The following is a 14,682-nucleotide window of genomic DNA, read 5'->3' as shown; positions in this document are numbered from 1 at the left end:
CTCATCGCGAAATTATTACATAACTAGAAAATCTACAAGATCTGCTTTGCCTAACAAGGATTTCGAGAGAACACAAAATAGGAAGCTGCAAAAACTTAAATTAAATATTCTGGAATCCTTTCACAATCAAACTCGATGGCCTCAATGTTGTGATTTAAAGAACAATCATTTAATTTACAGTAAGGGTCGTTTAGGTTTCTAACAACTTTTTGAATTACTTCCTATACCACATCTGAAGAGTTTTCATTCGCTTCACCTTTTTTTGAAGTTGCAAAACGCCGTACAACAAAGCCTCTGCAGTAGGAGGGCAGCCTGTAGTGAACGAGATCAGTCAAATACTTGCCATTTTTAGATTAAAAACAATGTAGCGTTACCAGGGACATAAATATCTACAGGAATAATCCTGTCGCACCCTCTGACAACAGAGTACGAGTAGTGGTAGTAGCCACCGCCATTGGCACAGCTGCCCATCGAGATGACCCAGCGGGGGTCTGGCATCTGGAATAGTTTTTTGGAGTTTAGATTCAACATTCAGCAGGGGCTGAATGATACACGTACCTGGTCGTAAACCTTCCTAAGGGCTGGGGCCATCTTATTGGTCAGGGTACCTGCCACGATGATGACATCGGCCTGACGAGGGGAGGCACGGAATACGACTCCAAATCGATCCATGTCATATCGAGGAGCAGCAATGTGCATCATTTCAACGGCACAGCAGGCCAAACCGAATGTCAGTGGCCACAGAGAACCCTAAAACATTCAGATTTTTTCTTCAGCTGACCTAAGAGATATTATCTTTTACCTTTCTTCCCCAATTAAGGAGGTCGTCAAGTCGAGCGAGGGCGTATTCTGCCCAGTTGTTGGTGTTCTGGAAGGGAGAATAAGGGTGCTTTTCAGTAGCCTTTGTCGGGGCTGCAATTTAAATTAATATGTTAATATATTAAGTGGAAAATTATCCATCGGCAATTGAATTAAATTAAGAAATAAGGAATGAAGTGCACCTATTTGAGATGAGTTCTGCAAAGTCTGCTGTACAGCAGGTAGGTAGTTGCCCTTGAGGAACGGAGTCAAGGCCGGCGTCCTCAGTGCTAGCGCCGATCTTCTTACTGCAGAAAAATGAACATTAATTTAAGAATTTGGCAGTTTATGAAGGACATTTCAGAGCCATCCAATCGGACACAGTGGGTTGTAAATATTGTATGTAACCATGGGATAGATCACAAAAACTAACTACACAACAAAAAAAGCCTAGATAAATAGCCAGTCTTGAATGTCAAATAAGAGAGTCATAGGTATGAACCAGAGAATAATAACATTATCCGCATTATCCAAATATGTATCTATCTCAATTTTCATGAAAAGCCCCAGCCTGAAAATTCGAAACACAGACTTGCTTCCAACGAATTTCAGGCTCAAATCATATTTACAACAAATTCAATATTGAAAGCACAAAATTAATCACTTACGTGCGAGGCTCATGGTTGTAGTCGGTACGAAAGATCTAGGATTAACGCGTAAAATAACTTTTATCTAATTTTTTTCGATCGGCAACAGCTGAACCGCTGCGCGAGCCGAACCAGCTGCTAGCTGTTTTAATGTTGTGGTAAAGGATGGAATGTAAAGCAATAGTAGTGGCCTCTAGCGAACCAAGGGGGAACTCGTAACGCAAAGCTTATTCATGTTATTTAAATTTGAAAGGCGGGATATTGCTCGTGGTCAATAATATTGAATGGGAATACTGTAAATTATTAATTAATGTTTTAAGTAAGTGAATATTATTTAAATTATGATAGGTACATTAAACTAATGAATATAATACCAATTTTTCCCCCACCATTATTGGCTTTGATGACCACAAGAAGTGACCTTAATACTCCAATGTTGTTAGTGCCCAGCCCACGTGAGCAGCGCCTGGCAGCGCCACGTGTGACCTGTGGCGTTGTCCGCAAGTTCAGTTGTTAATTTGAACCAGGCATGTAGCAGGCATGTAGGCAGTAGGCATTTTTTATTTTCGGAGACCGGGGCGCGATTGACTGGAATGATTTCTGCGAAATTTGCGTGTTTTGCCACCAATTACTGCACTGCGTGGTAAGTAGCGCTTCTGTAGCCCTTGCTTTTCGGCGGGACGCGGACGGGCGGTGCAGCGGGCGGTGCACTAAAAGGCCGCGCTCAAATTGATTTTTGCCTCGCTTTTCAGCCTTAATTGCGCGACTGTTTGTTGTGAGACGTAGGAGCCGCCAAAACCGTGTCTTTCCTTTTTGGTTTGCGAACATTCTAGTGCCTTTGGGATGTCCGAGGAAATTTCGTCATCGACCTAAGCGACGCCGACGATGCAGGCCACACCTATTCTGGGCGCCTCCGAGGCGAAAGATGACCCTAACCTTCGGAAGAATAAATCTCTGCTGGCAATATGCAAAAAGTTCGTTTTCTGAAATTTTTTTATTTGTGACTTAAATTTTATTTTTTAAATAAAAACAGGTTTTTGGAGTTGTACCCCCTTGACCTACCACCCGGAACCAACACAGATATCCCTCTGGAGGTGCTGGCAGAGAAGCTCAACCTGAGCAGAAGAAGACTCTACGACATAATCAATGTCATGGAGAGTCTTCAGATGGCAGTCAAAGTAACCAAAAAACTCTACAGGTGGTACGGGCTGCGCAATGTTAAAAAACTGATGGACCAGTTGAAACAGCTTTCTGACCAAAATCGACTGCAGGAGCTGGTAAAATACACTCGCCACCTCAAAGAATTAAAAAAATAAAAATAAAAATACTCTTCAGGATAATCTAGACCCTGGCTATCTCAGCAGCAACCTTCCAATCACTCCTTGCGAGACTGAAAGTCCCAGTGAGAAACTGTTGCAAAATTTGCTGGAAGCTAAGACTGTGAAGGAGTCGCCAGAACCTAAACGTCCCCGTATTTGGAAGAACAAGTCACTTGGGGGGACTTGCCTCAAGTTTTTGACCCTCTTCTTTAAAAAAGAGGTACACAATTTCCCCTGACTGCTTTCAAACTGTTTATTTCTTTCTCAGCAATATTGCTTTTTGTTGCTGTGTTTCGTCATAATGCGTTTATTTCTTCACAAACAATTATGGTACAAGACAAACGTCTTAATTTCTTACACAGACGATCAGTTTGGAATGGGCTGGGTGGGTTCTTCTGTGTGGCGAAGACGAGGACAACGCAGACAGCAAAAGCGACGGAGATGCCGACGCCACCAAGCAGCTGTGTAATAAAATTCGCCGAATCTATGATGTGGTCAATGTATTAACCGCTGTCGGACTCGTCTGCAAGCTTCCCCCCAAAGAATGCACTCGCCGCAGGCCCTTCTACAGATACTGTGGCCCAGTCATCGACAGCCTCCACTCAGGAAAGAAAGGTTTGATTCAAAGCACAGCTAACCGTTAAAGGTATTAATTTAAAGTGGCGAATTTCAGTTTATGTACCGTCTGCAGAGCCGACAGGGGCTGGACGCCGAGTCAGAAATACATTTGCTGGGCTGGAACCAAAGAGCGGAATATGTAGTAACTGCAAACGGAAGCTTGTGCTTTTCTCAGAGAATGGTAAGCGTTGAATATTTAAGTTTATGCATGCACACAATAGATAACAAATAATGCAGTTTTTGCTGAACTAAAATTGAACAGCTCAGCAACAAAATATTCTGTAGTTGAATTTTGTGAATTGGAGGAAATGGAAACTAGTTACAGGTGTGATATCAGTTTCATCATTTTTTTGTCTCCGGTCAGTACACTAATAGTTTCGTTAGGGTGCGTTTGAATAATCGCTACAATAAAAATTTGAAGGAAATTAAGCCGTAAATCAAGGTCAAAATTTTACCAGAAAAAAATGGACTGGAAGAAATGGATGGTCATCACAGCGAGTACGAGAATCTCATCAGTTGCTATTCCTTTATATTTTGACATAAGAAACTCGACTGAGGCCGTAGCTCGCCCCTACAGCGCTTAACTTCAATAGATATAAATTTAGATCTTCATTTCTATAAGGCATCACAAAATATATTGCTTCCGTTCATCACACGGCGTCCTAATTCCACTTGGGGCGATAATTGAGTTTTGATTTCTGCATATATTGTCATCGCATACACTAGTTGGCATAAAAATCACGCTTCTAACCATCCAAATGGTGTAAAATTTTGTCCTAGTGAAGACTATTGTAAAAAACACAAAAGATGCTTGAAACCGTGTTTGGTAGCTTAGAGCAATTAGAGGTAAAAATTGCCGAGGTATTGTGATTACCAATCATTCTGCGCTCGCTACCAAGTGTAATTCAAACCAATAGTGGCTACCACAGCGATATGTCGTAAATAAGCTTGAAATTTCTTGAAATTTTTTAAAACTCAATTTTGGGAAGCTTCTTTAAAATTCGCAGATAAAACTTCAAATAAATAGAAGTTTAAAAAATTGAGTAGGGTTTCGTGATAAAACTCCCCTCAGGAGCCACCTCTGGAAATTGTTTCTCTATTACGACCCTTTTTGGGAATTTTATTTTATTTTATCGGCTTAGGAAAGGTGAATGAAATTGATGCAAAATCGTAGGAAATATTGCATACATCGGTTGAAATAAAATGAGTAGTATTTTGAGATCGAACTCCGTGTGCATCGGGCTATCCGGTAGTGCCAGCTTTTTCAAAACAATTTCGGCCAAGCTGTTTTTAGTGGCAAAAATGGGATGAAATTAGGTTACCTCCAACTGAAATAATGTAAAACAAGAAGAAAACTGTTTCACCTTAAGGATCTCATGATTTTAAAGCTGCATTTAAATTTTTCAACGCCCTTATTAATAAATGAATGACTAGCATATTAATTAGAGCTCGTTTTATGCTTTAAAATTATACTAATTAAAAAAATGCTAATGTAAGACCTGTAAAAATTGCTTGGTTTTATCTGGTCTTAACCGCCCTGGCCAAAACCGGCTGGTTTAATTTGCGAACACTACTCTATATTAATCCTAGGCATCATTATACTTTCAGAAATTTATATTATTTCATTCTGGTTGTTACAGACAAGGGCGGCGACGATGCTCCAGCCACGAAACGAGCGATGATGGCCAGGTCGTCAGTTGACATACGGCTGATGGCCAAAAACAAGGAGGGCGGCGGCCTCGGCCGATACGAGAAAGGAATCACCGCGCCTATAGCTCTTAAAACACAACCCAGTCGTCAGGGCCTGGGTTTCAAGGTGGCTGGCTTAGAAAGCCAATCTGTTGTGTGGGATTGGAGATCTGAGGTGGTCGAGGTTAAGGAGACGCTTAAATGGCTCCCTGGAACCAACGTGACCACTGATCTATCCTGGAACTGGATCCAGCTTGGCGAAGACGGACGCACCATTGCCGACGAGCACAAATATTGCTCACCTGAGATTTTGAAGAAAGTACTCGGTGCCAAGTCCGTGTTTGACCAGCTGGACGACGCAGAGTTGAGGAAAGCCAGGGGAAGATGCAATCCTTTTGAAAGCATTGGAAAAGTGTTTTTCCAAAACAGAGCTGCTCTTAAAATGGCAAATATTGATGCCGCCTGTGATATGATGTTCACTAACCCAAAGAACAAAGAGGGCCAGAAAATCGTGCCAGCAAATGAACTTCTTTACTTTGCCGACATCTGCGCTGGACCAGGCGGCTTCTCGGAATATGTGCTTTGGCGGAAGAGGTGGCAAGCCAAGGGCTTTGGCTTCACACTTCGCGGTGAACACGACTTCAAGCTGGAGGACTTCAACGCAGCAAGTGCGGAGACGTTCGAGCCGTGCTATGGGAAGGACGGCGACGGCAACATCTATAAGCCAATCAACATTCGCCACTTCCAAAACCATGTACTCGCAAACACGGACGGCAAAGGGGTCCATTTCACCATGGCCGACGGAGGCTTCTCCGTTGATGGCCAGGAAGATATCCAAGAAGTCTTGTCTCACCGGCTGTACCTGTGTCAATGCTTGGTTGCTCTCAGCATCACTCGTCCTGGTGGGCATTTTGTAGTCAAGCTCTTTGATGTCTTCACTCCATTCAGTGCTGGTCTAATTTGGCTGATGAGGAGAGCATTCCATAAAATCTGCATCTTCAGGCCTAATACAAGTCAGCCAGCCAATTCTGAAAGATATCTAGTTTGCAAGTATGTATGAACCACTCACCATTTAAACCTTATTCATTCGAAATAAATTCAAATCAATAAACCCATTTTATAGACTCAAAACTTTTGAGGTTGAAGCATTTCTGTTTTTAGTTGAAATAAATATAGTGTTTCTTTTTGTGCTGATCATCATCACTTCAATTTCCTGCTTGGACTAGTTTCAGCTGCTGTGGTTCTCTCCCTATTTTAACAGATTGTTATCCTCTCTGAGAGTTGAAGATTGAAGATATCAGTCATTTTTGTATTATTGACAATTATTTCGGTTTGCAGGCACAGACTAAAGGACGTATCTGCTGTGAGGTACCTGATGTGGACTGCCAACGAGGAGTTTGAAAAATTGGCACCAGGCAGTGGCAGAGCAGTTGTCACCATAGTTCCTGAGGACGTTATTGCTGGTGACAAAGAGCTAGTAGAGTACCTGACAATGTCAAACAACGAGCTCGGCCAGCGGCAGGTTGACTCTTTGAACAAAATCAAAGCATTCTGCCAAGACTCCACCTTGTTCGAGCCAAAACAGGCTGAGATGAGGAAGAGCTGTTTAGATCTGTGGTGCATCCCGAAAGAAAGCGGAACTGTTCCTAAATTTGAGCGTCCAGAAGCCGCGTTCGCTGCACTCAAATGGAATTACCACAAACACTCCTGGAATTTGACGCCCAAGATTCTGCAGGACCACATGAAAATACTGGAGTGGAGGTGCTACGCTATGAATTCAGGACCTACTTCGAGGAATTGCACACTGTTTTTAAGTAAGTCCACACCTGGTAATAATTAGACGAATTAAATACTCATGACCAGTTGATTTGCAGCCGTGGGACGTGGCAATGTCTACTATCTAGACGGCAAAGGCAGATGGCTCAACGTTAGCGTGCAAAACGCTAAACTCGACCTTCCTGCACCAACCCTGGTGTTTGGAGAGCTGGTGTCAGAGCTGCGTGGAGAGTCTGATGCGCAAAGCAGCATTAAAGTGCTGCATGTGATGGATGCGCATGTGTTAGGTGGCCGCGTCATTGGCCATTTAAGCTTTGACGAGCGCGTTCACTATTGCAAACTGTTCGCCAAGGCCATCGAGAGACCCAGCAGAAACGACCTGACTCGGTTCAAGGTGAAGCAAGCTTTTGCAATGGACAAGTTGGATTCCCTGTTTGCAAAGCTCAAATCGAAGAAGATCAAGCAGTTCGGTGGAGACAGGAGAATGTGCATCATGCTTGATGACAATGAGGACAAGTTCCACGTGGTCGGCGGGCTGTCGTTCATGAAGGTTGTCAAGGAACCTTGGACTGTGGCTTTCAGCAAGACTGCCAGCCGCAAGTACTGGTTCAATCAAGATAATGGCACTTCCCTGTTCAAGCGTCCGCCCGAGTCAAACCTGAGCTTCAGGAGGTCCGTTAATAGGCGCCTTGATTGGTGGTGGCATGACAGAGTCAGCCTTGCCACGAATAATGACGACACGACCATCGTACACAGAGTCAACTTGATTGACAAAATTGAGCGAGAAAAAGTCAACCTAAGAATAATTTAGGCTATTGCTCTGAACCATTTGTGTATGAAACGTGAGTTATGAACACCATGTGTGCTAATTAATTGGAGGATTAGTTAGGTGTGACGAAGCAACTGTTATTTCAAGTACCTTGGCTAATCGAATAGTTGTGAAACCAAATTTCACACGATCAGAGTAGGGTCTGTTACTCTACCCAAAAAACGTCCAAAGACTAGCTTAGCTACTCTTTCATTGTAATATTTTGTAAAAAAAAAATGGAGTCAAGAAGCTTGTTAAGTTTATTTTTTAGTAAAAGTTTACCTAATCATGTTGACTGAATACATTTTATGATTGATTTTAACTGTACAGAGTATTTTACTGATGTTTGAATTTTAATCGCAAGATTAATTTTGCTGATAAGACATCACGTGACGAAGCTAAGGCTGATCTCTGCTAAGCTGTGTAAGAAATAAATTTTATTTCGCAATCCTTGGCTCCCAGGGAACATCTGTGAAACCAAATAAGACACGATCAGAGCAGGCGTGACAAGAGTGGCTAAAAGCCACTGCTTAACAATAAAATTGTACTATAGTGTCACAAAATTCATTTTTAAACAATATTCGTTAATAATAGATTGTAAGTAAAAATTTTGAATTTTGCTGACTGAAAAGTTTATGATGAGAGACAATGAAATAAATAGTTTAGTGTTATAATTATATGTATGTGTATAGTTATTTTACTGACGATGTTTGGCTCGCATTGTTAAGGCACTCTCAGGAGTGTCAAAGCAATGTGAGGTATTTGAGCAGTTCGGAGATCTAATACTGGCTACCCAATGTCAGAGATGGCAAAAAGTGGTTAGTTTAGTGACTCGAATTGCTCAAATTGCTCGACGGGCTGGGAGGCGCACCGGCGCCGACTCGCTACTTGCTGGTTTGCACCTTTCCAGCATGCGTGATTTGGCTTCACGGGACAAATGTCTAGCGTTTCAATGCAGTCCTCGGTGCAGAGGCAAGTGGCCCTTCAGTGGGCTGGGTCCCTGTGCGGCCTGGTGCGCCCATGTTATCCGTTCGCGGTGTTATTGGGACCCGGGTTTCAGCATTCGTGCTAGTGCAGTGCGCGCCCTTCCCGGTCCTCGGACGGACAAGGATAAAAAGAGCAAAAAAAAAAAAAAAAAAAATGAGTGCCTTTAAATTGTGTCTACGCTATCACAACTTAAAATAAACCTTAAATACGCTATCAATTATAATTAAGTTCAATTTTGGAACAACTACGCTATACAAACAAAGGGACTTCGCTCCACACTAAATATAAGCCATGTTCATTCTGAAGTAACAATTTGGGCAAAACGCCGCAGAGAATTACAATTAAAAAAATCTGCATCGGAAAGAACCTGGCTGAACATAATAAGTAATGCACAGTTGTTTGAGCGATAGAATTAAAACAATTGGCCGAATTTAACTTCTCTGATCTCATCTGTATTGCCTAACGCTCAAATACTGGCAAAAGTCGCTGCCACAGCGACTACTACTCGTATTGTAAAATAAATAAACATGACTGTCATACAGAAAATAGCTCGAAACTCAATTTCTTGGAATAGAAAAATTAGATTCTTCCGATTATTCATTTCAAATTTAGCCTATGACTTGACTAACTATAAGACTCTGAACAGTATTAATTTTTAACATTCACTCGAAAAAACTATAAATCTATTTTTTTTAACATAATTAAGAGACATGCATTAAGTTATTTATCAAAAAATATATTGGAATGCAAAAGCACAAGTTTTTCATACTTTTCATAGTCAGATTAAAAATATCTAAAGAAAATTGAATAATTTTAAACGCCTTTTCTCCATTGGCAATATTGACCGATTTATTTATTAATTACTATGTTGGGTTTGCAGCCTATAATAATTGCCAAATTTTTATAATTTAGTTATAAAGTCGTTGGAATTTTGTATCCTAAAAAATCAACTGTTCAAAATTGAGGGTTGAACAAAATTTAAAAGTCGTAGAATTTAAACGAAAGCTCACATGATTTATTTTTACCATTTCTTTGGTTTTGAACTACATTTTTAATTTTCAAGACATAGTTTAAATGAGTGTCACAACAATTATATTGTGCTTACTTTTACAGTGTCAATAACATGTGCACGCATCCTTCACGTCATTAATATCATTCCAAATTCATTGGAAATACCAAATTTGGGTGTTAACGGTTAATCAATGAATGATTGTAATGTTGAATATTATACACATAGGATACAAATTTTGGAATTACAAAACAAAGGACCAAATGAAAGCAACACTGATTTTAAATCTCTATCATCAATTGGTAATTTGTGCTAGTTAGAAGTAAATAAACTGCACACCACTGTTTTGAGGATGGTAAAAATTTGGTATTTCAATAAATTAATAAAAAAAATCTTTAGTCGAACAAATTGATTCATTTCCATGCTTTCCTCATGAAACACTAATATATTCTAAACTTGAAAGTTTATCTTTATTTTATTTCTCCATTTCAAGCGCAGAGATGTTAATTTATGAAGCTTGCGTAGTCAGTTTTGTTATCCAATCTGTGATTGATATACCTGTCCGTATTTTATTTCGTTCACCAATTTTGGCATGAGCACTGTCAAAGTGAAAGGTTTCATCAAACATGGCTTGCATTGAGTATCAACAAAACGCTCAATCATAAATCATTATTAATATATTTTTCACTTGAATTGGTTTTCCATCAATGAAAAATCTCGCTTGGCCCTTAACAGTATCATTTGCTTAAAATTAGAGTCTAATCGAGAATTTACAGTAAAAATTAAATGAATGCGTCGCTTCGTCAATATACAGAACAGCAATAATAATATTAGTTCCATTATAATCCAAATTTCATCATACAGTAGTGTATAATAAACGATATCACAAATCACTTTATATGCCGCTGCACACCGTCCGCACATACAGTGTGAATTCTTAAGTGTCACTCTTCAAGAAGTGCCCTTTTTCATAAAAAGTATGATGTCACTGATTATGCTTCTGCTCTACAAGTGATGCGAAGAAGGTAGAGACGTTTCCTAAGCTCTGTCAGCCAAAGCTCGCAGCCTCCAAAATATCAGGTCACAAAACGATCATTACAGATGCTAAGCCGTGGTCAGTGGACTTTCTCTGAAAGAAGGATGCAGATTGAAATTAGAGAAAAAAGTTGCGAAAACGCAACAATAAATTATAGGTTAATAAGTAAATAAATAATTTAGAGGATAGTGCCTTTATTTGAGGTCTTTTAAATATTTATTAAACAATAAATATAAATAAAAAAACACAATGAACACAATAATAATTTTATGACACCACTTGATGAATTACCCAATTTAATTTTAATTTATTAAACATAATAACAAATACACTTACAGCGAATAAATAAAAAAAATGGAGCATGAAACAATGAATGAATGAATGAGTAGTCGCATTTTTAAAAAAATGACATAAATATAAATATCTTGATTTAAATTATAGTGTCACTTTGTACATGCAAAAATTGCCAGAAAACGCAGATATGAGGGGTTAAAATAGATTTGCCCTCAAATAGTGTGCGTGCCTCTTTTGGCCTGATTTCGTCAGTGCTCCAAGATTTTTGTTGTACATAGTATTTTAGAAACTATATATAAGATCAAGGGGGAGTCACATGCATATATCTTTGATCTTGGGCGCATCCCGCAAGTAGAGCACAAAAAATGCTATAAATATGTCAGAAGAGTGTCGGTTGGGCTTACACAATTTTGAGGAGTAGCGCAGGTCAATGGGATGTTCGGTTGCGATGGGATGAGGGTCCTGCCCGGTAGGGACGCGAGCCTGGCTGACAGAAAAGGACGACGGCGCAATAAATTATCAGGGACTCTGAGCATCTTGGTGCAGGCTTTCATCACTCTCGAGGTACGTAACGTAAGAATCTGTGGAATCAGGGTGAGCCAGGTCTGCCGGACCAGCACCCATGTCGTGGTTCGGCGGCGGAGGAGCTGGTGGTAAATCGTAGCCGTGCATCTGAAAGCAAAAGACACCGCTCGTAAAATGCCTTTGTTTTTTAATAAAAAATTTAAGGTGAAATGTGTTGCAATATCAAAAGGCTGAAAAATATCGAGACGACTCAGAGGGTTACTACATAGCTCGGTGTTGAACGCTTAATACAAAGAGCTACGTAAACCTGAAGATAAGGTTCGATCCCGTTCGAGACACTTTACAATAATTGTGGAATTAAAATCATTGATGAAACATACAGGGTAGTTTTTTTACATGGATTTTGTAATTTTGGTAATTTTAATGAAATCTTTAAATCTGGTCGGCCCTGAAGAATCATAATTTTAATTTTTGGACGCTCAGTGCATCCTATGGAACGATAATGCGTAATCGGAAATATAACATAAAAACTGAACGCAATAACCGTAAAATTTCTCTCATTAAGTTAAATTCGCAATTACGAGTTTACTCTTTAACACTGTTCACACAAAAATGTGAGTAATACGCGTGAAGGGACAAATATCTGTCACTTTTATTATTTGATCTGGTTTCAAATGGGTTGTTCAGCAATAACTATCATTTATTGTTTGCCTTTTAGCAGGAAGAAGTTAAAAATGAATAAATACCTAACAGCAAGCAACCGACAAAATGTTTTATTGTTTTTTTTATATTTTAAAGTACAACCAAATTTCATCTAGAACATAATAGTGAAAACGCTTGGAAAATTGTAAAAATGATTTGAGGCGTGAGCTGCTCAGTTTTACACTCAAGAATTATTGAAAATAAAATAAATAATCGGCAGCAGGTCCTCCTCCTCCTCCTCGCTTGAAATAAGTAGGTATTTTGTTTTTCTCGGCGCATGTTTCAGCTCCAAATGGCACCCTGGTCATGAGAATATAATTTTTTTATTATTCTGTATTTATTCTGGATGAACAGAGATACACATAACCCGACGGGCCTACAAAAGAGGCCAAGTCGGGAAATGGCGCCTGGACAAATCGGATTAGCCGGGGTTGTCTCCGAAGGCGAGTTCAGGGCGCCGGTCCTCACTTCAGTCTTGGTCCCACGCAGCCATCACCCACCAGGAGCCGTGAGGCCTGTTCGACTGATCAGGATGATGGCCAGAAACTTCGTCTTCAGCTCGGATTGGTTTTCTCAAAGTTGACTTGGCTGAGTTAGAAGCATGGTGAGCAGCCGGGCGTTAGCCAAGGCTTGTCGCTCTTCCACGCTGGCCCCCAGCAACTCGTCAGGGAGATTTGGCGCTGGAACTCGATTCCACTCCCCCGGCCAGTCTTTTTCGCAGGCTTAGAGCCACCCCTCGTCCGAAAATGAATTTCTTTCTTCAGGAGTGCCGGCTGTCGCTCGTTCGATGATAGGGTTGAGGGCACGGCGGGGTCGACTCTGGGTCGTCCCAAGCTGAGATCCCTCGATGGTCGTTGCGGTGGCCGGTTTCTTGGACGAAGAGCCGCATCCTCCGGCTAAAGAGGACTCCTCTCCGCCAAGGCAGAGCCCCTCGGCGCGATTCTGCGGTGTCGCGAGCGAAAATTCGCAGGGTGCCATTGGCGAGCTACTCGGGCGCTTGTTGGTCTTTGCCATTGTTGCTTGGATGGAATCGTACTCACTCGCCGGGCAGAACTTCAAAACCAGAATTTTGGGCCGAAATCTTGTTCCCCAGAAGAAATTTTGACGTCGATCGATGCGGCGTGAAAAGCTGAGCAAGGAGATGCCAGTTTCTTCCAGTCAAAGTTCAACGCCGGGGCCAAAAGGGGAAAATTCTGAGGAGCGAATTTGAAGTGCGTCCGTTCTTGTTGCCGGCAACAATCGGACTCTTATTTTTTATTATTATTGTTATGCTGTATAATTAATAAAAATTATAACATGCATTTATTTAAAATATGCCACAATTTCTTTGATGCTTATGAAAAAACAAGACCAATTTGATGGAGCGCATCAGCAGCAATTAATTGTTGATGCGTGACGCGAGGTGCGTGAAGAATGAGCCACGCGTCTCGCGTCCTCGGCCTCAGTGGGTGGTGAGAGGACAGCACTCGCGCGGCATACCAATAGCGCCGCCAAACCCATCTTTCAATAATTTACGATAAAATATCACAATAAAACGGCCGCTCGCATAAAAGTGTGTGTCCTGGCTCGGTATTATTATATTAGCAACGCGCGGCGCGAGAAGAGGCATAAAAACATCTTGGTTTATTTCTTCTTTTTCACCGCGGCCGCGAGATGAAAAATAGCGAGGCCCGTTTGAAGTGAACCGCTCACTCAGGTAAAAGTGTCACGTCCTGACTGCTGCTTGATTATATGCATAAAATAGGAGTTATTTAGTGGCGAGATGTTCTCGGACAGGTTTTATTTGCCCGCGCGACTGGCGACGCAGAACCTTACAAATAAACAACGCCATATCAGAGACGTGAGCCGCAACTTGAAAGTGACAAATGTGTCTTCTTTTTTCCTCAAATTTATGCTCTATTTTGCAATATTTGATAATTGGAAGGAGGCAAAACAAACAGACAATTACAATTCATAGGAGCTCCACGCATTTGAATTCATTTTAAAAGCAAACAAATCAAAAATCCAGAAACGATTCATCTGGTTTTTTAAGTTGTATATTTCAAAACATACAAAAATATTTCAATTAAAAACTCTTTCCCTCTGCAAGAATATTCGATTTTTTTTTTAATTTGCCAGAAATTTGAATGAGTTTAGAAAATTTGCTAGGAGCTTCTCGGTGCCGTTAATAACGCATTCTGGGCGCCGGTGTGAGCACTTAAATAAAAAGTGAGTGCAAAGCCAATATCCACACGGCGCGGAGTCAGTCTCAACACGGCGGGAAGACGTTGAAAAAGCGGTCGGGGCCGTCAGGCCGCGTTAAAAGTTAAAAGGGTTGCTGTGCTCGCGTATAATTTTCTGACACCATGTATTACACGGGCGTTGAAATGATTTAAATGGTCGCGCGGTAAAAAACGGATTGTTTACGTTTGGCGTTGGGCTCTGCGTCAAATCGAGTCGAGAGTGACAGCCTCCGAAAACGGGGAAACCGCCAA

The 14,682-nt window shown here is 41.0% G+C and overlaps 3 protein-coding genes across 8 annotated transcripts in view; 1 reads left to right on the top strand and 2 right to left on the bottom strand.

Annotated features, from left to right (window-relative positions):
* Positions 1-140: 140 nt before the first annotated feature.
* On the bottom strand, positions 141-1,628 carry LOC135935727 (NADH-quinone oxidoreductase subunit B 2-like). The gene is made up of 6 exons (XM_065478272.1): positions 1,467-1,628; positions 1,002-1,106; positions 803-912; positions 559-750; positions 375-498; positions 141-312 (listed from the first exon to the last, which is right to left on the bottom strand). Exons 1-6 carry the CDS (start codon positions 1,477-1,479, stop codon positions 215-217), a joined length of 642 nt encoding a protein of 213 aa, XP_065334344.1. The 5' UTR covers positions 1,480-1,628; the 3' UTR covers positions 141-214.
* A 322-nt stretch (positions 1,629-1,950) lies between these two features.
* Positions 1,951-8,332, top strand: LOC135935693 (cap-specific mRNA (nucleoside-2'-O-)-methyltransferase 1-like). The gene is made up of 9 exons (XM_065478208.1): positions 1,951-2,088; positions 2,198-2,419; positions 2,479-2,722; positions 2,781-2,984; positions 3,127-3,379; positions 3,438-3,563; positions 5,023-6,121; positions 6,410-6,885; positions 6,946-8,332. The coding sequence occupies exons 2-9, from the start codon at positions 2,331-2,333 to the stop codon at positions 7,656-7,658; spliced, it is 3,204 nt and encodes a 1,067-aa protein (XP_065334280.1). The 5' UTR covers positions 1,951-2,088; positions 2,198-2,330; the 3' UTR covers positions 7,659-8,332.
* A 1,303-nt stretch (positions 8,333-9,635) lies between these two features.
* tup (LIM1_Isl and LIM2_Isl domain-containing protein tup) overlaps positions 9,636-14,682 on the bottom strand; it is a 45,989-nt gene continuing 40,942 nt past the window's right edge. For all 6 annotated transcript variants that reach the window (XM_065478210.1, XM_065478211.1, XM_065478212.1 and 3 more), the window contains 2 exons: positions 11,386-11,653; positions 9,636-10,780 (listed from right to left, as the gene is read on the bottom strand). In XM_065478210.1, the coding sequence (XP_065334282.1) occupies positions 11,501-11,653 (153 nt within the window). In that variant the 3' untranslated portion in view covers positions 9,636-10,780; positions 11,386-11,500. The remainder of the gene's footprint in view (positions 10,781-11,385; positions 11,654-14,682) is intronic.

The sequence above is a fragment of the Cloeon dipterum genome, chromosome 2 (genome assembly GCF_949628265.1).
Source record: "Cloeon dipterum chromosome 2, ieCloDipt1.1, whole genome shotgun sequence".
Taxonomy (NCBI): Eukaryota; Metazoa; Arthropoda; class Insecta; order Ephemeroptera; family Baetidae; genus Cloeon; species Cloeon dipterum.
The sequence above is the reverse complement of the archived record's forward strand: the minus strand, read 5'-3'. Positions and strand labels throughout refer to the sequence as shown.